The following is a 24,606-nucleotide window of genomic DNA, read 5'->3' as shown; positions in this document are numbered from 1 at the left end:
GGCCATTTGTTGGGGGGGGGCACAATAAATGGCTGGTGGATTGTCCCTCGGCTGGCTGGCTGGTGGGTGATTAGTGATTAATTACCTTGCAGCAAATTGACACGGCACCAGGAAATTGACACAGCCCTGATTAATTAACTTTTTATGGGCGGTAGTTACTCACAAAACACTGCGCACCATAATTGAATCTCTTTACATAACAGTCATGGTACAAAAGTTTTACTCAAATCCAAATTAGCCAGAAGTTTCTAAGGCGGTGAGAGGTCTGATTAGGATGTGTTTGGAAGAACTGGCAAGAATTTGAACTTGGAGGGTGATGTGTGGTCTTGAAAGGAACTGGGGCAGGGGTGAGACAGGACGGAACACCATACAGCTTGACAGCCAAAAGCAGAATGATTTGATCTTTGTCTTCACTTGAGCTGGACTTTAAAGGGAGACTGAGATGTGTCATTTTTCTCCAGGTTGGAGTGGCTGCTGCCTCTTAGAGCTCTGGCAGATTCCTTCCTTTTGTTTAGTCTGTTAAGACTGACATGTTTCCATGAGGCAAATTTTGGTCTGCTATTGGGGTTCATTTCCTGTGTGATCTCTTAAATCTTGTCCCTTTATGCTGGTACCACTATTTTCTACCAAGGTTGTGTTTCCTCTTCCTATCTTTTTTTGTTCTTTTTTTTCTGATAAGCTCTTTAACTGACACATGTCCTTTTACAGCTGTCTATTGGACTATTCTGAGAGCTGTATGTTGGAGACTACTGTGTTTCCAACATAGATAAATGGTCTGGCACAAGGGAGTCATCCAAATGTCTTGATCATACTGTCAGATAATCAGAATTCTGCAGCAGTCCAGTTACAGGGAAACCTGGGTGGCTGGGTAACCTTGAACTTGAAAGTCTTGTTAAGACCTTGCCTAAGCAGGTTACTCACTTTAAGGAAAAGGCTCTGCTTTGTTCCTCGGGATTGGAGTGCTAAGAGATCCTGGATCTTACTTGTTAAAAACCTAGGCAGAGATCACTGGAGTAATGCTAGCAAAGATGTGATCACAGTTGGCAGCAATCTAGCCTTGGAGACTCCATTATCAGATGGAAGGGATTCAACTGCATGATAGCAGCTAGTGTTTATTAACACTTGCTAACTGCCAAATGCACAGATTAACCCATTAGCTCTTTGAAAAACCACATGAATCTGGAGTATTGCTAATTTTTGCTTTCCTCGGGGGCAATTGGAGCCTAGAACAACTCAGAGGCGTCCAAAGTTGACACTTTGGGTCTTATCTTTTCACCTTACCCAGAAACATCCCCATTCTAGTTTCTCCTGTGCTCTGTCTGTTTTCCTGAAGTGAGCCCAGTGTGGCTTCCTTCCTATTGCTTGCACAAGCTGCAACATTCTCTCCTGTGTTTCTATTACATCTGAGGAAGCAAACATCAATCCAGCATGGACTGGATGAATCTGCAGAGGACTTGATTGTCAAACTCCCTTGGTATACATCTTATTGGGGGATACATTGTGGAAGGGGCTATGCCATCACTGCCCTTATATATTTATGTTCTGAGATTTCAAAACACCCCCGAATCTTCATTTCTCTTCCAGTAATTGGGGCTCAGTTCACAGAGATAGACATAGATTTATGTTGCTAAAAATGCAAGGGCAATCTCTTTCCCTTTCCTCCTCGAGTTTATCTGCACATCTGGAAGTAAGCCAGGTTGCCATAAGTAAACCATTGAACATGTAGAGATGTGTAAGTAGCAACTAGGGTTACACTAGAGTAGTGCTGGTAGAGGTCTCTGTTGTACAAACAAAGCTAGTTACCATAAGTTCTCAGAGATTCTATCCTCCTATAATACTTGAATCTGGAAGATTGGAATATGTATTTCAGAACTTGGCAGATGGTTTACTGGTAAAGTAGGCTCCCGGCAAACAATGAGGACCTGAGTTCAAGGCCAAAACCTGCATCAAAACCATCTGGTGACACAAGACTTTAATTTCATTGCTTGAGGGGAAGGGTGGAGACAGACAGAGCCCCAATGGTTCATCTCATTGGCAAGTCAGCCTATGCAAATCAATGCACTTGAGGCTATTAATAGACTATATCTCAAAAAGTAACAGCGAGAAAGCTAGAGAAAGACACCCAGGTCCACCTATGTCCCCTACAGGCATGCACACATGGGTACACACATACCCACAACCATGAAACCTCATGCAATTAATTTATTAATACTGCTTTCACATATTGTTCACCCACAGCTCGGTTTGAAACAAATCTCCTGCTTGTACATAAATGAGTGAACACTGGAAGAAAACCATAGAGAAAACCAGGCACAGTGAACACGGGGATTGGTTATGGGTCACAGGATTGCTGCTCCCCACGCATGAAGACTCCCTCACTCAACACAGTCAATTCTGAAAGACAACAAAACCCGCACTTGTTAACCATGCACAGAAATCTTCTCAAAGCACTCATCTGCGTGGGGCTGAGCAAGAAAGCAGCTTTGGGCTTCCTAAGCACCACACCGTCCCTACTTCCTGTCTTCTCTCCAGTGTTACAAATGCCAGGGTTAATCCAGCAGATGCATAGTGGGTGCTTCCGGACTGCTGGCTGTGCGGTCCCATACTTTCTGTGGGAGAGGTCCTCTCTATCTCTCCGACTCACGGGTACTAACAGACCTCCCCCAGGCAAGATTTTCAAAACATTTCATTCAACAAAATGGAAATGAATCTCCATGTTGGAGTGTTTTAATTTGGCAGCACTGCAGCCAACATTTACAAAAGTGCTTTCTGTTGTTGGAGGGGGCATAGAAGTTGGAATCTATTTTAATTTAGATGGAGCCATTTGCCATAATCCCTTAGTTTGTCAAAATCAGCACTGATATCAACTTTTTTTTTCTTTTCCCAGGAAACCATAAGGGGGTGGAAAAAGCAAATACTTTATATAAATAATGACTTTATCAAGTGCATGAATACACACACACACACACACACACACACACACACACACACACACACTAAAGGTTCAACTGTTAAATCATTCATGATCTATCTAACAGCTGGCTGGAACAGTGATCTCAATGGATTGCCTCTCCAGGTAGGAAACAGGGCAAGTGAGATAAATTAGCTGCCTTATGTTGTACTGGATTACCCATGGTTCTCAGGGGCTGCTACAAGCTCTTGAGTTTGACAGCCTTAGCGAGGTTGGGGTAGGAGGTGAGGGGGGTTAGCAGTGACGCACAAGACATGTATAACATGCAAACAAATACATTTATTCATTTCACACCCAGCCATCACTGTGAGGATAGCTGTTCTGTCTGACAGTGTTCAGTGCTGAGGCCCTCTGAAATTCAGCATCAGCATTTAGCTAAACAAAACAACACACAAAACAAACAAATAAACACTGCTCTGAGCCTCTGATCAGCACCCCAAACAAACCTGTAGGCCAGGTGCCATCTGCACCTGGTCATCTTGTCCCTGATTTAGAAGCTACAATTCTGAGGCCCTCTTATTAAAGGAAGGACCATTGGAAACTGAACAGTTGTTCAGTTAGTATAGTCAGGTTCTGTTGTGAACTTCCCATGATCCTGAAGAAGATCCAGAAAGAGGAGAGGCCAGCCTTTTACAACTGAAGAAGTCTAGAAAGACCTCCCAAGGGCCATCTCTTTCAATGGCCACATATAAGTAAGTATACAAGCCAATCTCCATCACAAAGACAGTTGACCACATCACAGCTACAACATAAGCAGCACACACTTCAGTGCAACTCAGATAGTTTCTCTATGTTGTGGGGAAGTGCTGGGAGAAGTTTGAGAAGCCACTGGTGGGATCCAGGATCTGTTCATGGAAAGTAGGACTCTGTTAGGTAGATGTGATTGCTGTATGAGGGAGGGGATGAATATATGTGCATGTAGAGCCCTAGCTAACCCTTGGATGTCATTGCATAGGTGATTTGTTGTTGTTGTTGTTGTTTGTTTGTTTGTTTGTTTGAGACAGAGTCTCTCATCACCTTGGCACTAGTCAATGCCACCACCAAGCTGGGTGACCAGCAAGACCCTTGGATTTGCCTATTCCCACATCCCCAAAGCTGAGGTTACAGTATGTGTCAATATACACAGCTCTTCTTGTGTGTGCTTTGAGGACCTAACTCCGGTCCTCATGCTTGCATGGCAAACACTATAGCATTGAGCCCTCTTCCCAGTTCGTTCTTGTTTACACAAAAAAGGAATTGGGAGTCAAAAGCCTGCATTCCAGGCAAACAACACCCCTCCCCAAGGAGATAGATGTAATATATGCATGCAGCCTGGATATTTGGGGCTAAAGCTGCATCTCTGTGCCATTGCTTTCAAGTTCTGTGGTAGCGATAATATGGCTCAGGATAGTTCAATAACTGATTACATGATTTAAGGATGCTTGCATTAGCAGTAAACCAAATGTTTCCATTCTTGAGAGACATGAACTCTCCCAGATTCTCTCTCCTTCTACAAGAAGCAAACTCATATTCCTTCCTAGGGTCCTTGTACAGAGTGAGCTGGTTTGATTTTAGTGAGGAAGAAGAGTCTCCAGTTGCATTCCTGTCTCTGTAACGAGAAAGCTCATGCAGGGAGTCCCTGAGATTTCCTTCTTATTTCTTGATATACCCAAGGGCTCATTCCCCCATCTTTATCCTTAGCTTATCTTATGCAGGTCTGCAGACCCAGGGTGTTAGGGTTAGTTGCTGAGCTGGACCAAGATGCAAATCCAAGTCTACTAGGAAGACATCACCCATTCTGGCATCCAGGACCCTCTGCATCCCTCTTGGGACCAAGACTGCTTTTATTATCACCTCTAGAACTTGCCTACTCAGAGATCTAAATGGAGAATACTCCCTGCACCCCCTCCCTATTTTTCAAATCCAGAGTAGTTTCATGAAGCAAAGGAAGTACAGGCCAGCATTGGAAAAATAAACTTCTCAACAAAAGCTTCTCAAACTACCGAGAGATTTCTCCCTTGCCCCCGATGGAGCTGGGGAGTGGGTGGGCATTTTCAAGGCGCCAAACAAAGAAGCAACTCTGGTGGTTGATCCTCTTAAGCAAATGTGTACACTAAAAAAACAAAACAAAACAAAAAACAATTGTTCTTCTTCATGCTATCCCAGGCCTTGCTGTTTCCAGGGATTTCCCCTAGCATGTCTGCCTCCCCACTTTTCAGAAACATCTCATCTCAGCCTTGTTCTCTGGCTTTGTGTGTGCTAGATTCCCAGGGCAGCATAGTTTATTGTTTTAATATCTGTCTGACACAAAGCAAGAGCAGCCTCCAGTGACTCCTTATCTGTCATATGTATTTCTGTGAAAGAAATATCAAGACAAATAAGATGTTTGGGGGCACACCACAGGATGGGAGCATTCGCAACTGGCAGCTTTTTGCAAAAGGCAGACCCCCATTTGAAAATGACAAAAGCCACTCTTCTACATGGAGATTAATAGCCAAATGGAGAACGCAAATAGTAGTCCCTGGAAAAACCGGCTGCTGGCTGGCAGGGTCTTTCCTTCAAATAACCGGGGCTGTGGCTGGCCCTGAAAGCACATGTCCACCATCCTAGCTCTCCAGAAGAAGAAAGCAAGAGGCTAGAGAGTTTGAAACCAGCCTGTGCTACACAGTGGGGCTGTGCCTCAAAGTTAGGGAAGCAGCAGGAATAGTGATCCTGTTTTAATTTTCTAGGGAAATAAAATGACCTGCAGCCACCACATAGTAAGGTGCTTTGTCTCTGACTCAGTCCCAGTAAGCATGTCTCAGATGCCACTGAAGGTATGGTGGCAAAAGGGCTCAGAAATGCAAGTGAACTTGTTTTGTTTAAATATTTATTTTAATGTTTTAAAGTTTTGTGTAAGTGGGCAGACGTGTGCACATAAGGCTGTCTTTTGAGGCCAGGGGCCTCCAATCCACCTGGAGCTGTAGTTAGGGGCAGTTGAGAGCCTCCTGATGTGGATGCTTAGGAACTGAACTTGAGTTGTCGACCAAAGCAACACATACTCTTAACCATGGATCCATTTCTTCCCTCCATGAATAGGTTTTTAAAACGTGGCATCTAAGGACAATGCCTAAATACATGTTGGGACTGGTTAAATCACATTAAGAATTAGCTTACCATGAATCAGATCCAAGTATCTTCCCTGAACATAGAAACACACAATTAAATGTATTATTCTCTATACAAAGAATTTGTGCCAGAGAGAAAGTGTGAGAGAGAAACTGACTCAGAGAAAGGGGGAGGGGGGAGAGACAGAGACAGAGAGACAGAGAGACAGAGACAGAGATTACATCAACACTGATTGTATACATAATACACACAGTAACTAAATAAGGAAATTAACAATATGGGCAAGATCCTGGGGACTCAGGGAGGGGAGAGTAAAAGGAATTCCTTCACTGATATAGAGATAATTCTAGAGCTAGGTCCCAACAGTCCTTCTGTCTCTGCCCCACTCCCCCAGGACTGGGGTTACAAGTACATATATGTGCGTGACTAACATTTCCTATAACCATTGATAGATTTGAACTCAGGTCCTCACGCTTCCTCAGCAAGTACTCTTACCCACTGAGCCATCCCCCAGCCCATGATAGTTTTGAAACGTGATACAATTATACAAGATGCTAGAGTTACCCCAAGATAATTATTAAATTATTTTGCCACCACCCTCAGGTAGCAGCTACTTGACAAGCCTTGCCTTGGTAAATAAGATCGTAAAAAGTGAGGAGGAGATTAGTGACGGAGAGCCCTTGGGGCAAGCCTGGCTGTAGATTATTCTTATAAATGAAATTGTATTGAAACTCGGCTATTCACTTATGTACAGGTGTAGAGTCTCTGGTGATCTGTAAGTCATCTGTGTCAAAGCTGGAGGAACAGATGCTGACAGGTTAAACGTGGTTGTCCCTCTGAAGAACATTTTTGTGAGGCCTTTGCCAGAGATGAAAAAAAAATGCTTCTCCTAAATTATAGCATAGGTATGAGAAAGCAGGATCTTGGCCCAATTAGAGATGCTAGACAGCTTGTTTAGTGTTCCAGAGAACAGTCTCCGCTCTGATATTTTTACGAGCTCAACATGAGGTTGTTTCTATCCTCTGGGGATCAAGTGTTAAAAGGTATTTAAGAGGAGAGACTGTGTGGGGTCAGAATAGGAGAGAAAAAAGAAAAAAAAAAAAAACCCACAGCTCTGCAACAGTTTCCATAATCCACCTGAGCTGAAATTTTCTGGTGAAATGGGTATTATATTAATTGTGGTCCATTTCTGAGGATTGTAGAAGGATCATTAAAATGTTCCAGCAATGACCTTAGATCTAATAAGTAAATAGCTGTTTTTTTTTTTCTCACTGTTTCAGGTCCACCAGTAGAAACAGCCAATTAAGACCATTACATTGGGGGGAAACAAACTTAGGAGGGACCCCAAAATGCAGTGAAAAGTGGTTTAAAAATCAGTATTCTGAAAAAGTAATCCAAAGTGAACAAATAAAATGTATGTGGAAAAAAAAATCATGCTATTCTGAGGAATTACACTGGACTCAGTCAGCAAAATAGAAGAACTAATGTCTCTTCTTGTCTCTGTGGCAAATTTCAATATTTATTCCTCATGGATCTTGCCCATTAATCTTTGAATTTAACCGTTTTATATGAAACCATTAGCATCTCATTTCATCCTCTTTTTCTAGGTGCTCTCTACATTCTGTCTGACGTTTGCCTGCCTCACTTGCTCATCTTGGTCCTGGCATTGGTTCTATTACACAGAGCCCCCAGAAAATATTATGAAAAGCCATCTTAGAGGTAACCAGGATGCTGTTCAGCATCAGCATCAAGAAAGCCCAGCTCTCCAAACCTATGTGTCAGGAGAACAGAGACTCTCATGTGCTCTCTCTGTGAACTACACAGAGTCTGCTGATAGTTTCTGTATTGGGGGGGGGGGGCAGGAAGAAGCAGCTCCAAGTTAATCTTGGGCTTCGCTTTAATTACAGAAAGCAACAGCAGCACCTTCTGTGGCCTGAGTGTAGGATGGATGGTGCAGCTCTGATCTACGCCTGTTTCTGCCAGGTAATTCACTGTGTTAGGGGTGTTACACAGTCACTTTCATTAAACCCGAGCTCCACAGATCAATTAAAAGCATCCCATGACCACTTGCCCATGAGATTCATAGGTGTCAACAGGCAAGGCTATGATTCTGCAGTTTGGTAATATTGAAGTTTCTGAACATTTGCTTCTAATCTCTTTCTTGCTTTCTATGGAATGGGACTACAGAAAAAAATAATTGTCTCTTTCATGTCTGCCTTTGACGTTTATCCCACACGGCTGCAATGTTCAGCTGTGCCTCCGTTAGAACTATGAAAGCATTTGTGTATTGGCGACAGACGGACCAGCATGGATATTTCTAGAGGAGCATACGTCTGCAACTCTGCAGATGTGGTAGTTCTCTGTCCAGGTGCTTGATACAATCTGAAACACCCCCTCTATGCCAGATCCAAGTGCTGATGTCCTGCTATTCCCTGGAACATTAGGATATAGGGCTTTAGAGAAGTGCTTAGGTTTTAGAAGAAGAAGTCCTCAGAAAGTCCTGATGCCTGCTCTCTGTACCAGGTAAGGCTATACAAAGGTCGACATTAAAAGTTAGGGCAAGAGCCATCATCAGGGCCCAGCCGTGCTGGCACCTCGATTGCAGATGTCACTGTCCTGAGTAATGGGGAAATAAATGTCTGTTGCTTAGGCTGTGCAGTTTATGGCATTCCGTAATAATATCAAACTAATGGGCTCCTCGTGAGAATTTGAAAGATGTGCTATGAAATTTAAATCTGACAGCGTAAGAAAGGACAGATAAATCTGCCTGTACAATTAAAACTGTATAATGGCATGCAAGTAACATACAGGAAAAGATGCACTTCAATACCAAAGCTTGGCACAAACAGCAATAATAAACTAGAAAGGGGCTGGGTATTTGTAAGAGGTTAAGTACAATTTGCAATTAAATTTGTGTGAAAGATGGTGCTTACAATGAGGAAGAAACTGTTGCAAGAAAGAACAAAGGGAGGTGTTTTCTTTCACCTGTATAATTAGCAACATTGACAGGACCCAAACACATCATTACAGAGGGGTGTGTTTATATGGGCGCAGGGTCCTACAGTTGGGGCTACAGAGGAGGCCAATGAAGCTTGGGTATGTAGGCTGCTACTACAAAGATGCCTACAGCAACCTTGATGTGAGATGTGGAAGGAAATGAACTGTTTTGCCTGAATCTGAGTGGTGGGTGATCCCCTCAATGAAACAGCTTGACAATGTTGAAGAGGACTTGTGATGGTCACGGCTAAATAACTCAAGCATAATGATATAGAATATGTGCATAAAATATGAGTACTTGTCTCTACATGAGACCACAGGACTAATGATTTCTTTACCCACTGAACAGTATAATCCTCAAATCTGTATGGGAGAAAAAGAGAAGGATTCTAGAAGGCCGCACAGACTACTCTAGAGGCGCATAAAAAGATGCGATTCCAAAAGTGTGTGTGTGCAGAGGGGTGCATTCTGCTTCCCATGATGTGTAAAATCCCAATTAAAAAAATCTATTCATGCTTGGCCCCTGTTTGTAAGCACACCATAGCATCAGTAAAAATGTCAGGCCGTGGGGATACCCCTGAACGGGATCAATTTGTGTCTGTCACTGGGTCTCCTTTTCCTCAGGTTCTTCCACATTTTTGTCCCTGCTGTTCTTTCAGACAGAAACAATTCTGCATTAGAGTTTTTGGCTGTGGGATAACAACCCCATCCCTCCAGTTGCTGCCCTGTCTTTCTACTAGAGGTGAACTCTATAAGTTCCCCTCCCTTTGAGTCTTGAGAGTCTCTTACCTCCCAGGTCTTTGGTACATTCTAGAAGGTCCTACCTCCTGCCTCCCAAAGTTGCCTGTTTTGATTCTCTCTGCTGGACCTCAGGACTTCAATCTTTCTTCCTCTTCCCCCCAATACATGATCATGTTCCCCTCTTCCTTCACTGCCACTATACTCACCCACATCCCTCCCCTTCCCCTTCCTGTGGTTGCTTTCTCCTCCCTCCCAAGTGGGATTGAGGCATCCTCACTTGGACCCTCCAGTAGTTGAATTAGGGAGAAGCTGAGAGAAGCTGAGAGCAGCTGAGGAGGAGGGCAACCCTTTAAGAGGACCAGCAATCTCAACTAACCTGGATGCCCAGGACCTCTCAGACACTGAACCACCAACCAGGCAGCACACACCAGCTGATATGATATGGTCATGTATATGATATGATATACAGCAGAGGACTGTCGGGACTGGACTCAGTCAGAGAAGATTGCCTTATCTTCAAGAGATGTGGGGCCCCAGGGAATGAGGAGGTCTGGTGGGGTGGAAGTGGGACTGGGAACATCCTCTCAGAGACAGGAGGAGGAGGTAGGGGATGTGGAACAGTCAGTGGGTGAACCTGGAGAAGCATCAAGTTGGGGATGTAAAAAAGGATTAAAGATTAAATAAAAATATAAAATCCATTCATAACCTTATGAGAAAACTACACTGGTGTCATTTACTGTCATATACAAGAGATTACCAAAAGCCTTCAGTCCACTTGCTCACCTAAATCAGGTTTTATCCCTTTATGGAACGAGTGATTGCCTTTCAGGGAGCATCACTTCCATCTTTAGCACTTTGGGCTATCTGCTAGTTCTCTTCCCATGAAGCTAAATTTGGGGTTATTTAATAACATATCAAGAAGCGGTAAGCATCAAGAGGGTCACTAGCCTTGCGCTGTCCACTTCAAAAGTTCTCTTACAAAGGACCATATGGCTCACAAGCTGTCTGTTAATATTCATAGTAAACATCTCACATTCGTAGGAATGCATCCTGCCTAAATTCTTGATGTTTTGCTCTGGTTTTAATTGAAAGTGTTTTCCTAAAACATGCAATGTCCTATGACACGTTTAAATCAGCATAAACTGTGGGGTCAGGAGGGAAGAGCAAAGGGGCTAGGTCATACTGACAGGCAGTCCTGAGTGACATATCTCCTTCTTAATGCTGCTGCGTATCGTTGGTCACATCAGGGAGATTTACTTACTATGGGAAACATTATGCAAAAGTGTATCTTTAAAAGAAGATGACTTCACTGGGAATTATTTTCATTACAGGCTCTTCCAGCAGGGTTTCTTTAAAAACTGTCTCCCCTACTGCATGTAAGGGTGTTATTTACAGATAATTATCTATTGGCTAAGAATATGGACAATTTAATTTGAAAACATTTAAGGCTAATATAAAAATGGAGAAAGACCCTATTGAGAATTCTGCTTAGCTATGTGTCTACCCTTTTTTTAAATTGGGTTATTTGGTTTGTTGATATCTAGGTTTGTGTGTGTGTGTGTGTGTGTGTGTGTGTATTCTTTATATATTTTGGATATGAGCTCTCTTTTTGTTGTATAGTTGGTAACAATCACTTCCCATTCTGTGGGAGGGAATGTCCTTTGCTTTACAGAAGCTTCTTGCTTTCATGAGATCCTGTTTATTAATTGTTGTTCTCTGTGCCTGGGCCAATGCTGTTCTTCCATTCAGAACCCTTTTCCTGGGCCAGTGACTTTAAGGTTATCATTCCCCACCTCCTCTTCCATCAGGGTCAGTGTATTAGGTTTGATGTTGAGGTCACTGGTCCATTTGCTGTTGAGTTTTGTGCAGGGTGATAAGTATGGATCTATTTGTATTCTTCTACATGCAATATTAAGTTTGACCAGCACCATTTGTTAAAGATGTTTTTTTTTTTTTTTTTTTTTTTTTTTTTTTTTTTTTTTTTTGTTTTGGCTCCAGTGTGTGTTTTTGGTTTCTTTATTTTAAAAAGATCAGTGTTCCATATGTGTATAGATTTATGTCTGGGTCTTCAATTAGATTCCACTGATCAGCAAACATGTCTTGTTTCGTCCAATCTAATCCTGGTTTATTTACTGTGGCTTTGTGGTACAACTTGAAATCAGGGAAACTGAAATGACTGGGGACCAAAGAAATGTTCAACATCCTTAGCCATGAGGGAAATTCAAAGCAAAAGTATTTTGAGATTCCATCTTGCATCCATTAGAGTGGCTAAAATAGTCAAAACAGGCAAACGAGCACACTGGTGAGGATGGTGGAGTAAAAAGAAAATACATTGTTGGTGGGGGTGCAAACTCAGAGCCAGTGTAAAATCCTCTGTGGCAGCTCTTGAAGAAGATGGGAATTAATTGGTCTCAAGATCCCTCTATACAATTCTTTAGCATATCTACCAAGGATGCTTTAACCTACCCCAGACACACTTGCTCAACCATGTCATTGCTGTTCTATTTGTAACAGACAGAAATGAAAGCAATCTGAATGTCCCTCAACAGAAGAATGGAGAAAGAAAATGTGATACATTTAAACAATAGAGTATTACTCAGCCATTTACAAAATGACATTGTGATAATTGCAGACAAATAGATGGAACTAGATAATAATCCTTCTGAGTGAGGTATCACAGACCCAAAAGAATAAATATGGTATCTATTTGCTTATATGTGAATAATATGTTAAGTCAATGAAAACCAAGCTACAATTTGCAGAACCACATAGGGTAGGTATAGAGTAAGGAACTATAGGAAACAGTTCCTTAATCTAGTTCCCTTAGAAAAGGGAAATAGAATAGATAACCATGTATGGGCTAGGGCAACAACTGAAAACAAGAAGACCAAAAGGAAATTTCGGGAAGGTGGTTACAGGTAGGAATATAAGGAGTGACAGCTGAATTTTTTTTTAACTTATCCAGTTCTTTTTTTTTTTAAACTTTATTTTAAAAAACAAAGATAAAAGAAAAAAAATTAAACACTTCTGCAACTTTTGCATAAATGTATACAAATACAATTGTGTCAGTGCTTGGCTTTTTTTTTTTTTTAAGGTTTGATACTCTGCATTAAGGTCTTACTAGTTACAATGAGCAAAAAGTACATGTAATTTAAGGGCATTTGAGAGTAGGGTGAAAACCTAATAAACTAGAAACCTTATGAACTATATACAAATATGAAAATAATCTAAATTAAATTGCCAAATAATTGGGGACACAGAGTCTTTACTGGACACCTCATGTTATCAAAGAAGCTCTCAGTATGAGGACTGGGTTACATCTAATGGAGTTGCTGGCAAAAGGGCCCCCTTGGGAATTCCCAAACAGCAGAGGCTATTGCCAGAACTATATATAAGTTGCTCTCCAGAAACTGAGAATAAGCCCCCATTGTTGACTACAATACCTACAATACTCACCGAACAGGGAAATGTCAATCTGGGGCCCACATGGAGCCTCCACCTTCTGTTCTACTGTATTCAGTATATTTGGTACTCTGTGTGCTACCAAAGGAGAAATGTGAAAACCTTGCTAGCCACAAATGTGTTGATCTACTGTAGAGTACTGCTTGCAACATATGCTAGAACAATGTTGTGCTAGTATAAAGCTTGTGGGCATAACAAACAACTGGTTTGACTTAAGGACCACTGGACAAGAGGGAAACCATACCCAACACCACTTAGCTAGACAAGAGCCTGAGACTAGTTAGTCCAGAATCCATGAGTAAACTAAATTATTCTGGTCTTAAAACATCAACAAGTAGTGATGATATGACTCCTAATGACATTCTGCTGTATTCATACATCGGTGCCTTGCTCAATCATCAGAGAACTTTCTGCTGCAGGAAATGGGGTCAAACACAGAGACACACAGCCAGACATTAATCAGAGTAAGAGACCTTGGAACACTTAGTGTTAAATGGAATGTCTTCATCAAATCCCTCCCCTCAGAGGTCAGGAATGTAGGGTACCAAGGAAGCAAGGCCCTCTAAATCAACATGAGCAAACCTCATAAACTCAGAGACTAAAGTAGCATATGTGTGACCTGTACGAGTCTATACCAGGTCCTCAATACAATATATATATTCCATTTTAGGGTTTTTATAGGAGCCCTCTGAGTGGGTCTCTGGTTCTTGTGTCATCTCTTAGGCTTCTTTTCTTCTGTTGGTTTGTCCTGTCAAACTTTGACTTCATAGTTTTTGTATTACTGTATTTTATATTATGTTTTAAATGAAAGAACAAAGGATTGAATGAAAACTAGCTGCCAGTGTAAATATAAATGACTGAATTGTCATTTATACCTTCTGGGGGGGGGATCAATTTTCTCCACTGGAGTAACAACCAATCCAGGGCAAGCCTCATGTTCAGGAGCAGTTGACCAACATATAATAGATTCCACAGAATTGCCTTGTGTGTGTGTGCTTTTATTTGGTTACAGATTGGTTTTATTTGGTTCAGTTTTTGTTGTTGTTGCCATTCTGGTTTTTTTTTTCTTTTTATTTATGTCATTTTAATTTGTTTTCTTGGTTTTGAGGAAGTTTGTTGTTGTCTTGGTTATTACTTGTTTTTTTTTTTTTTTTTTTGTTGTTGTTGTTTCTGTTTTGTTTTGTGTTAGAACTTAAAGTTGGGTAGTTAAAGAGGATGGAGAAGGACTTGGTGTAGAAGAATATGATCAAAGCATATTTAAATGTAAATACTATTTTAAGTAATAAAAAGCACAGTAAAAATGGAGAAAGCCCTCGTTGGATGAATAGTATCAGAAGTCATCCACATACGAACAATCCACAGTCTAAATGTCATATCCATTTTTCTTTCTTCAGGAACATAACTCTCAGATAAAAAAGAGAAATACTTGAATCTTCAAGATTAAAAAGGGTACCATAAAACATTGATAAGGTGTCAGGGAGCCTCCACCTGAAAGAAGAGGCAGAATTCCTACTGAAAGTCTCTGCATCATTCAGGTCTCAGAGACAAGAGAAGATGGAGCCCTTCAACCTGTGAAAGTCTTACCTGAGAAAAGAGGACCCTGACTGTATGCTTTAAGAGCAAGAGCTATAGCTTGTTCTAGATAGGTATTTTCACCTGGTAAGAAAGAGCAAACTGGGATGAATCTTGCCAAGGGGCCAGCTTTCTGCAAACAGTGGAACTAAAAAGCAATGGAGGAGAGAGGAAGCCTGGACAGTGAGCCCTAGTGTTGTGAACAACCTTTTCTGGCATTAGTGGAGTTCCTTGCTCTGACAAAATATTCAACCAGCTTGCCAATCTGAATATCATTGCTTAAGATAAACACCCAGTCACGATTCTTAGTGAAAGAAACCAGGTTGTGCCTCTTTTTAAAATTAAAAAATAAATCCAAAACCTCCAAATTAGCTATTAATTGCTTCCTTTCAGACTGCTATAGAAAAGGGCATTGATTTTAATATATTTGAAAATAATTGCCATGTACCTGAACATTCAACGATTGGGCCAACAGATTAAAATATAATTAAACAATTGCATATGAGGAGGCCATTAGCATAAAGGTCACATGGCCAATCTGTGACAATAAGAAGTTGAAGGTGTGTAGGCTAGCTCACTGGTGTTACTTAAAATAGGAGCAAGCAAAGCTTGGTGAATATACATGAGGCAGTGATGTCACCCCATACTCTTGGGACTAATAGAGACCCTTTGCATGAAGGTTTAGTCACTGCTTCTGTAAGAGACGTTTTCGTAATAGCTTAGACTATCAGGCACCTATCAAGAATAGACACTGAAATAACATAAAATACAAAAGACACATTTTTGTTAAGATGATTTCCTGATGTAGCTATAGGCCTGGCTGGTATTGAACTCAGGATACACCTGCCTTTCTCGCTCCCTAGTGCTGTGATTGTATGTAGAGTGTTTTTGTTTTTTCTAGGACTTCTGTGGACCAATCAGAACACTATGCATCAACAATTCCCCCAAAAAACAGATTAGAGATACAATGGGACAGTAAGTGGAAAGAACCAAATGTTTGCAGATGTCTCTGAACATGCAGGAGCTCCCCTGGATCCAGATAAGTCACTGTCCTTGACACCCCGACTCCCTCACCTGCAAAGCAAGCAGTATAGTACCTACCTGAGCAGGGATGGAGAATGCTAACTTCTACAGTGACTCACAAGGGACAATTTGCCTCCATTCAGAAAGACCTATTTCTTGTCAGGGTTTAGAATTCCGTGAGGCACAGAAAAATACCCTCTTCATTTAACCAGTTCACAGCTGCATTTGGATATGAAATAGCTGCCAGTCTCCCATGTCTTCTACAATTACACAATCAGTGTGTCTCAGGATTGTCACAATTATACATGGAGAATCAGGCGACCTCTCTAGTGTATCTCAATTGTGCTTTCTGGGGACTGAAGTGCCAGATTTTCCCAGCAATGAGAAATCTTGCTTTCATTTTTGTGACTATCGTGACCTTCTACTTCAAAACTACCCTTCTTTCAGAAACCCATTGACAGTCCCAAGGACCTTCAGACTTCCTTTTGGGCACTAGCTCTAAAGAGCACTCATTTGCCAGCTGAGGAAATCTCCCAGTACAACATATAGTCTGCAATGAATAATAAAAAAGGACTTCATCCTGGCTAAGATACAAAAGGGTCAAGGTTTGGCTTTAATTGTTCAGTTGGCTTGGGAATCAGGGAGAGTTTATAGTGGGGTTTCTATCCAAGCTTCTGTTTAGTCTCCTGCTTCTGGCTCTTGGTGGCTATATTTGCATCTATATGTATTTATATAAATATACACAATTTAACCAGAGTGTTTTTGAATTGTTATTTTCCAGTTAAATTGAAAAAAATAAACAAACAAAAAAACCCTTAGTTTAACTCCCCTCATGTTAGACTCACACGCCTTGCAAATGAGCCATAAGCTAGCTATGTTTCCCACAGGGAACTCCATCTACAAAGAGACAGACCAAGACACCTGCTGGACTCTGGGAGACTTTTTGGGTGGCTTGCACACTTAAAATACATTACCGTTAATTTGCAGAGCTATGATCAGGGTAGGCAATTGTCTCTAGTTTCCTTCCCTCCCACAATCTTTCCCAACAACCAATTCCCATGTCTCATCTGGCTGTCAGTCATGGCAGGGTTAATGAAGTATGGTTGGTGAATACGTTTGAGTCAGGATTGCAATGAATGGGAGCAAGCAGAGGGATTTAGATGTTAAGGCAATGGAGAAACAGACGTGCTTATGAAATGTCACTCTACCTCATGGAGACCACAGCCAGGAGATGAGATCAAAGGAGAAGCAGAGACTTACATGGCAAGGGAGATGAGTGGACTCATATGGACATATCACAAAACAAAAAGAGCCACAACTGTGGGCTTACTTGCAGAAGTATATACAAGTGAACTGGGGCCACTGTACATGGAAGATCCCTCCTGGTTGGCCTGGCACAACAGCACCGTGCCTACAAGAGAGAGAAAGAGAGAGAGAAAGAGATGGTGTCTGGTTTGGGGACAGCACACTACATCCGAGAGCATGGTAATACAAACACGAGAGGCAGAGAAAAGAAAACACAGCCACGTCTCAGAGCACGGGAAGCCAAAGAGACCAGAGGAAACCCACCCACTTCCGTAGCCCACCAAATACATGCCGAGACATTTCACAAGAGGATTAACTGAAGGGTCTGGTTAGTTCGTAACAGCCTGCTTACATACACGCAATAGGAGTGGATGGCATTCTCAAAATGAGTCTTAAGAAATATCAGCCAACCAGATATCTATGTCCCAGTAAGTATCCCCTAAGTAAACACATTTGATCACTAAAAAACTAAAAATTAAAAGGTAGGAGAGAGAGAGAGAGAGAGAGAGAGAGAGAGAGAGAGAGAGAGAGAGAGAGAGAGAGAGAGAGGGAGGGAGGGAGGGAGAGATAGAGAGAGAGAGAGAGAAAGAGAAAGAGAGACAGACTTTGGAAGGAAACTCAAATGAGTGGAAAGAGAAAAAGAGTAGATAATAGAAGAACTGATGAAAAATATATGCATGAAATGTCATCCTGAAAGTCATTATAAGGTATAAGTAATATATGCTAACTTAAGCAAACTTTAAAAATATCTATAAGAACCAGACAGTAAATTGGACTGAAGCACATCTTGTAATGTGATCTTGATAAGTCATGGGGCCTCTCTGGGTCTTGCTATTCCTATCTGAGAAACTGAGAAACAGGCATAAATACACATACCTCCAGAAAGTGCCCATGGCAAGGGCTGCCATTTAAATGGTTGCTCCACAAATGGAAAATTTAGGTGTTGGTTTGTTTCAAGGCAATTTCTGCTATCTCTGCCCTAAACATTCATCTTGGCAGATGAGCTCTTTAGGGGGAAGGGAGGAAGGAGGGTAAGGCAGAAAAGAATGCTAGACATGTCTTCCCTATGGCTCATCCTGGATGCATGCCCAAAACTGCAGGAGATGACTGTTGGCCTACTTGCTTCAGGTTGCATCCCAGGAGCTCCCTACCTCCTGCTGCAGTGTCTGCTTAGCTGACCTGAAGACAGCCAGCACTGCAGTGAGGGCTTGCCCCTGCCTGATTTAAAGGACAGGGCAGCTGGCTTCTTGTAAAATGGAAATTTACAACAGGGAGGAATGGTGGTGTCCTGAGACAGTTCCTTCTCTGGTACCACCTTTGAACTACCCACTTACATCAATGGTTGGCTGCCCCAAGGACTCTATGGAAAGTTAATTTGCCTCCGTTACTGCTATTAAATTCAACTGAACGATTACAAAGAATGAAAGGGGCTTGGTATCCTTGGGATAAACCAGTGAGGGATTCTGTAAAAACCTCCCTGCTTTCTCTTCATTTCCCTGACTGGACCAAGACAATTTTTTTCACTTACTGTGGTACTGCAACAGGACTGCCATCTCCCACAAAATGAAGCCTACCTCTTGAGTACATCTCAGGAGCAAGTCTACTTATGGAAAGGATCTATTATCCTGTCCAACATTACACCAAGGTCTACAGATGTGTAGTTCTGACTCCCAATTGTCATTGGGTCCAGAAACAAAGAAAAAAGTTGATGTCTTACCTACCTGGGTACCACCACCCAACTCTTCCAGTTTCTAACAAGATACATGGTATATCAGAGATACTCTAACAATTCTTCCTCAAAACCCTGTCCACCTTCTCTCTGTGCTTCTTTAGAGTCTGAAACCTATTTCCAGGTTAAAATAAAGGCATGTATGTATGTATGTGTGTGTGTGTGTGTGTGTGTGTGTGTGTGTGCTCATTTGTGCCATAAGTCAAAATGATGTATATTCTATTATTTTCTTCTATCTTATATTTGAGAAGGGGTCTCTCTTAAAACCTGAGATTACCAATTCAGGTAGGCTGACTGGTAAGCCACTGAACTTTTAATGTGGGTCCTGGGGAATCTGAGCTCATGCCCTAATGTTTCTTTGGCATGTATTTTATAAGCTGAGTTATCTTCCCAATCTTCACAAAACAAAGATTTCATTACAATCTGAAACCCATCTCTTCTTCCAGTCATCATATCTACTAATGCTAGTCTTGCCATACAAGAAAAAGTAACTTGACTGTCTCGCACTTGTCTTATGCTTGGACCCAAAGAGGATCAATCCATCCCTCTTTCTTCTTTACACTTAAAATAGCCCGGGTATAAGAATGAAACCAACTGGCATGGCTCCATAGTCTGTCAACTAAGAATGTGGCTGGACCCATGATCAACTCTTTCTGAATTGATGGTTCTCTCCTTTCTATTTCACTTAAGTTTATCCTCAAACAAGAGCTATACCCTGGTATAACTGACCTTTTATAAATGTTTCTGGCTACAACAGGTAACTGAAGAGCAAATTCCCACCAATGAGGAGGGAGGAGTTCTAAAATCAGTCATTGGTGATGAGCTGCCCACAAGGACAGGTGGTTGTTCTAGTAGTGAGGCCTTTGGAAAGCCCTGATGCTTGACCTTGCCATGGTAAGCCATCTGAATGTGTTCCTCATTCATAATCTTAGAAATGTTGATTACTAATAGACATAGAGAAAGCTATAACTCTGAATTTCCAACATGAAGTTTGTGGTGGGTTGACTTTGAGACAGTTCCCCGCTATTCTCTCTTGTGCATCCCAGATTAAAAAAAAAAAATCAACCAACCTTTAAAGCCAGATCTTAATTTCTTTGGAGGGTGGACCAGAATTTCAAAAAAGGAAAATCATCTTGTTTTAGCCAAAATCACAGCTAAAGGACATTTCAGGATCTGTTGTTAAAACCCCTGGGTCAAGTTTCAATATCTTTAGTGCAATGTGTAGAATTCTACTGGGACCCAACACAGATTCTGAGTAGAAAGCTGAACCCTGTGTGTGTGAAGGGTTTAAAACCTAAAGGGTTTAATGAAGCTCTCTCCTTTTTCTTGCTCTGTGGATTCTGAAAAGCCAGTGTAGAATCACTTCTTTGAATGCCCCCCTTAGTAATAAAGCAGAACAAATAATCTTTACACAACAATGTTGACCTTTTGTAAAACAAAAATCTATGCTTAGTCATACAACTCGGCTTTTATTTTACCTAAAAACATCCTCTAATTGAATTTGCAACATGCTTATAGTGAGTTATTTTCCCACTCCATGACCTTTGTTTAAAGGAAAGCCTCGAATTCAATAAAAACACAACAACACAGAGGCACAGGGCAGCGCCCATGCATCTCAGGGAAAGGGTTGCTTATTGCAGATTCCTTTTAAAAAGTAGGTCAAGTAGCTAAGAGGGTACAAGCAGCCCTATAAAGACTGTTTAGAAAATCATTGGAAGCCCTTCCCAAAACAGTGTATACATAACCTCACAATGAGTCCCTTGAATCCTGTCCTTTCCCAACCCCTAACAGAAACCACAGGACAATTTTGAAAGATCATCACTCACACAGGGTGGGCATATCTACTCTTACGCATCTGTTTCTTGGCTTTAAACATCTTTGTAAGTGAAGAGTAACCATGGGGGGTGAATTGTAGTCCTACCGACTCTTCAGCCAGGACAGACAGCACTGATAAGTTTAATATCACCTGTTAGCCTGCAGTGTCATGTAACATGCAGAATCGATCTCAGCATGACTACTAGCAGGCAACTACTGCCACTTTATGTGAGTTGGTAGGAAGGTAAGAACTCTATGCCCTCCTTGCCCTCAGGGTTGAGTTAAATCAGATAGTATTGGCCTTTCTACCTCTGCCAGAATTGAATAGTAGTAATTGCATATGATGCAGCCCTTTAAAAAGTTGCCTTTCCCCATATCCCTTCTGCATAGTTTAACAGTGACCTCTTCCAGTCCCAATCATCAGGAGTGAATTAATTACTCCTTCATGACCATATCACACCCATTTTAATTCCCTGGAAGATCCTTTCCCCTATTTACATATGGGTTTTCCCTGCAGAAACCCCCAAGGCAGGCCAAATTATATTTAATATTTTACCCACAGCACCCAGTGAGACACCTGACCCTGGGCAGGGACTAATTAGTAGAGCTGAGTTAAAACACCTTTTTTTAAAAAAACGGAATCTATTTTTATTTTCTTTGCCCAAAATAGTGCTTTTCCAACCAAGCTCTCTGAGAGGTGACTTCTACCGCCTGATGTTTGTGGCTGGGTGTTTATTTGCTTAGAGCTTAAATACATTCACTAGTTATCTCTGAGAGAGGGGGGGAGGGAGGAAGGGAGGGTGGTAGGGAGAGGGAGAGGAGAGGAGAGGGAGAGGGAGAGGGAGAGGGAGAGGGAGAGGGAGAGGGAGAGGGAGAGGGAGAGGGAGAGAGGTGTAGTGTGGTAAATGCCTATGAGTACATGGGTACTTGCTACTAAACCCTATCACTGAATGGATTTCTCTAGGCCAGAAAAGGGTGATGGGGTCTCTGTCTAAGGTTGTCCACCTTATTGCTTTGAGCCAAAGTATCTCATTGACTTGGAATGTACCCCTTTGTATAGGCAAGGTGGCTGGCCAGTGTGCTCTTGGGATTTACTGCCTCTACACCTAATTCTGGGGATGTAGGCAGGTTCAGCTTTGAACCTGGGTGCTGAGAAATTCATCTGGTCTTCATGCTTGCAGGGCAAGAGTTGCTACCCACTGAGACCATCCCAAGCCCCTTTCCTGGGTTCTTTTAAGGCTGAGTCATATGCTTAGCTGGACTGCAGCCCTAGTTGCCAAGCCTTAGACCACTGATAACTGTAGCTTACCTGCACTCAAGACCCTTTCTGAGGTCATCAACCTTGGAGAGAAGACCAACAGCTTCTGTATCCCCAGTTTTGGGAAGATGCACAGAGGCTGTCACAGGCAGGATTTTAATGTCTCTACCTGGGAAAAGGGAAGACCGTGGGATGTCTGAGGTGACATCCAACCCTTGCTCATTTGGACATTTCCCTTGTCATGGGGCACAGGGAAGGTAGCCATCATTCCTGACTCTGGCAATTAAGCATTGAAGGAACATAGGCCTTCTCACAGACAGGAGAGGTAGTGCTAAAAGGCTTAACCTTGCTCTTAATTATTAATCAAGCAACCTAGATTCAAACAAGCAGGAAACCATGATGCAGAGGCAGAGGCAGCTGCTCCTCCGAGACAACACCGTTACCACCACCACTCCTAAGTGAGCCTCCTCCAAACACAGCTCTGAGGTCTCTTCTTCAAAACAACTGGAAGTACATCCCCTACATGCCTTCCTTCATTGACTTCCAATTGAATGAGAATCTTTCCTTTGTCTGTTTCGAGTTGGAAAAGGTATATAATGAAGCCTACACTGCCTTCCATTCTTCTGGATCCGGGAAGCTAGACTGAAAGCAGAGAAGCAGCTGAAGACAGAAACTCTGGTTTTCGAACAACCAGCAGGTGACACATCTGAACAATAACATTCAAGATCGGAAAGAAGAAATAATGGGTGTTTAACAATGTCCCTTTAGAGTCAAAGGAGAAAACCCTCTGTCATCCTTCCAATGACTGACTAGGCTTTGCCCTATATTACTAGAATCCAAAAAAAAAAGAACAACAAATAAAAGCAAAGTAAACAAACAACAAGAAAAACAACAAGAAAAAAAAGGGTAGAATGATAGTTTACGGATTCATGAGGTTTTTGGTTCAGTCCCCAGACTTCATGTTTAAAACCCAGAGCGGTATTGCAAGTACTTGTAATCTTAGTGGGAGGATAGAGGTGGGAGGTTGAGGTAGACAGATAGATGCTTGGAACTCACTGGCTAACTAGCCTAGCTGAATTAGAGAACCTCAGACTAGTGAGAGAGCTTATGAACAACATGGATAGCAACTTAGGACTGACACCCAAGGTTGACTTTGATGTAATTTCCAAATATGCACAATATTTTTTTCTGCTTAAACATATAAAACCAGAAGATACCTGTAATCTGTAAGACCAGTTTGAACATGGTGCACCCAACACTTTCTAAAAGGTTTTGTGTATCACATATTGTCTTATGTGAATCCACAGAGCTCTACCATGCAAGTCAAGTCAACTAAGAAGAGAGCTCTGCTGGGCTCCTTGTAGGTTTTCTTCTGCCACTAGGCCTAGTAATGTACCTGACTGTAGCAGGGTGGAAGAGAGAAGAACCAATCAAGGGCTGTGTGAGTGGAAGAAACTCAGTGCCTGAGCTCAGCCTGCCATCTTCCTGGGTTCATCTGGAAAATGATAGAGCTGTAAAGATCAGTGTTCAGTCTGTAGAAATTTTAAATGTTGACCATGTACAGAGTGACTATCTGGCTCAGGAGTCTGTTTGTGGAACTCCTTGTGTTTTTTGAAAACACCCGGCATGGTATCTTTTTTTATAAATGCACATGATCAGGAACAAAGACAAACACAAGGAAAAACAATAAATAGGTCTGAGTATCAACCTGAACTATGTGATCAGCTATGCAATTGACTGGTATTCAGAAAATTAATAATTTATTTCAGGATAATTTTTATTATACACTTAAAAGTGGAAGAATGGTTTTGTCTTTCTGCTGTCTGCCACAGGCAAGACTGAGAAAGCTCAGGGGTAATTAATACCAGTTTCAGTTTGGCTGGGTAGGGACAAGGTAATGATCTGGAGAGGTTGGGGGTAAAGAGAAAACATCATTAAAACACACTGCAGGAAGACAAAATAAAAAGAGAAAAATATATGTGTATGTATGTGTGTGTGTTTACATGTGTGCAGGTGTGTGTGGAGACCAGAGGAAAGACAGGAAAAATTAGAGTTGTTTCTGAGGCACCATTCACCATATTTAGAAAAAAAAAGTGAGACAAGTTCTCTCACTGGTCTGGGGCATGTATAGAAACCTAGGACTGCTGGCTGGTTTAAAAACAAACAAAATAGCAAACAAACAAACAGACTAAAACCTTGATGTTTGGAGATTTGAACTGAGGTTATACAGGGTAAGTAGTTTCCCCAAGGAATCATCTCCTCAGCCACAGAAAAGACTTCTGTATTCATTACTTACCAGGGAATGTTTACCTGCCTTTGCTCACACCCAGTTAAGAAGGTCAGGGAGTGTGGGTTCTTTAGATTACGTTTTTAAAGGCAAACGAAAACTATACATTTTTCTCCCAGAAGCCTTACTGAAGAATAGCAGAATATTAGAGCTCCAACATTTATTCACTTTAGTGATGTAAATGTTTGTCTCTTGCTTATATTTTTATTTGGTGATTTTAAAAAACTTTAAAAACTTGCATAAATGTAGAAAAAGTGATCCCAAACGATTGGCCCAACTATGGGCACATGAGAAATGAGCCCTGTGCTGTAACAGAACCTGCCAACTTCTGTGTATATGTTACTAGACTTTGGAAAGGG

At 41.7% G+C, this 24,606-nt stretch overlaps 1 protein-coding gene across 4 annotated transcripts in view; it reads right to left on the bottom strand.

Moving 5' to 3' along the window:
- Positions 1 to 24,606, bottom strand: part of RBFOX1 (RNA binding fox-1 homolog 1) — a 335,551-nt gene that overhangs the window by 66,004 nt on the left and 244,941 nt on the right. For all 4 annotated transcript variants that reach the window (XM_080942246.1, XM_080942245.1, XM_080942247.1 and 1 more), the window contains exon 8: positions 17,184 to 17,264. In XM_080942246.1, the coding sequence (XP_080798372.1) occupies positions 17,184 to 17,264 (81 nt within the window). The remainder of the gene's footprint in view (positions 1 to 17,183; positions 17,265 to 24,606) is intronic.

The sequence above is a fragment of the Micromys minutus genome, assembly GCF_963924665.1.
Source record: "Micromys minutus genome assembly, chromosome: 31".
Taxonomy (NCBI): domain Eukaryota; kingdom Metazoa; phylum Chordata; class Mammalia; order Rodentia; family Muridae; genus Micromys; species Micromys minutus.
This window is presented reverse-complemented; position numbering and strand designations above follow the sequence as displayed.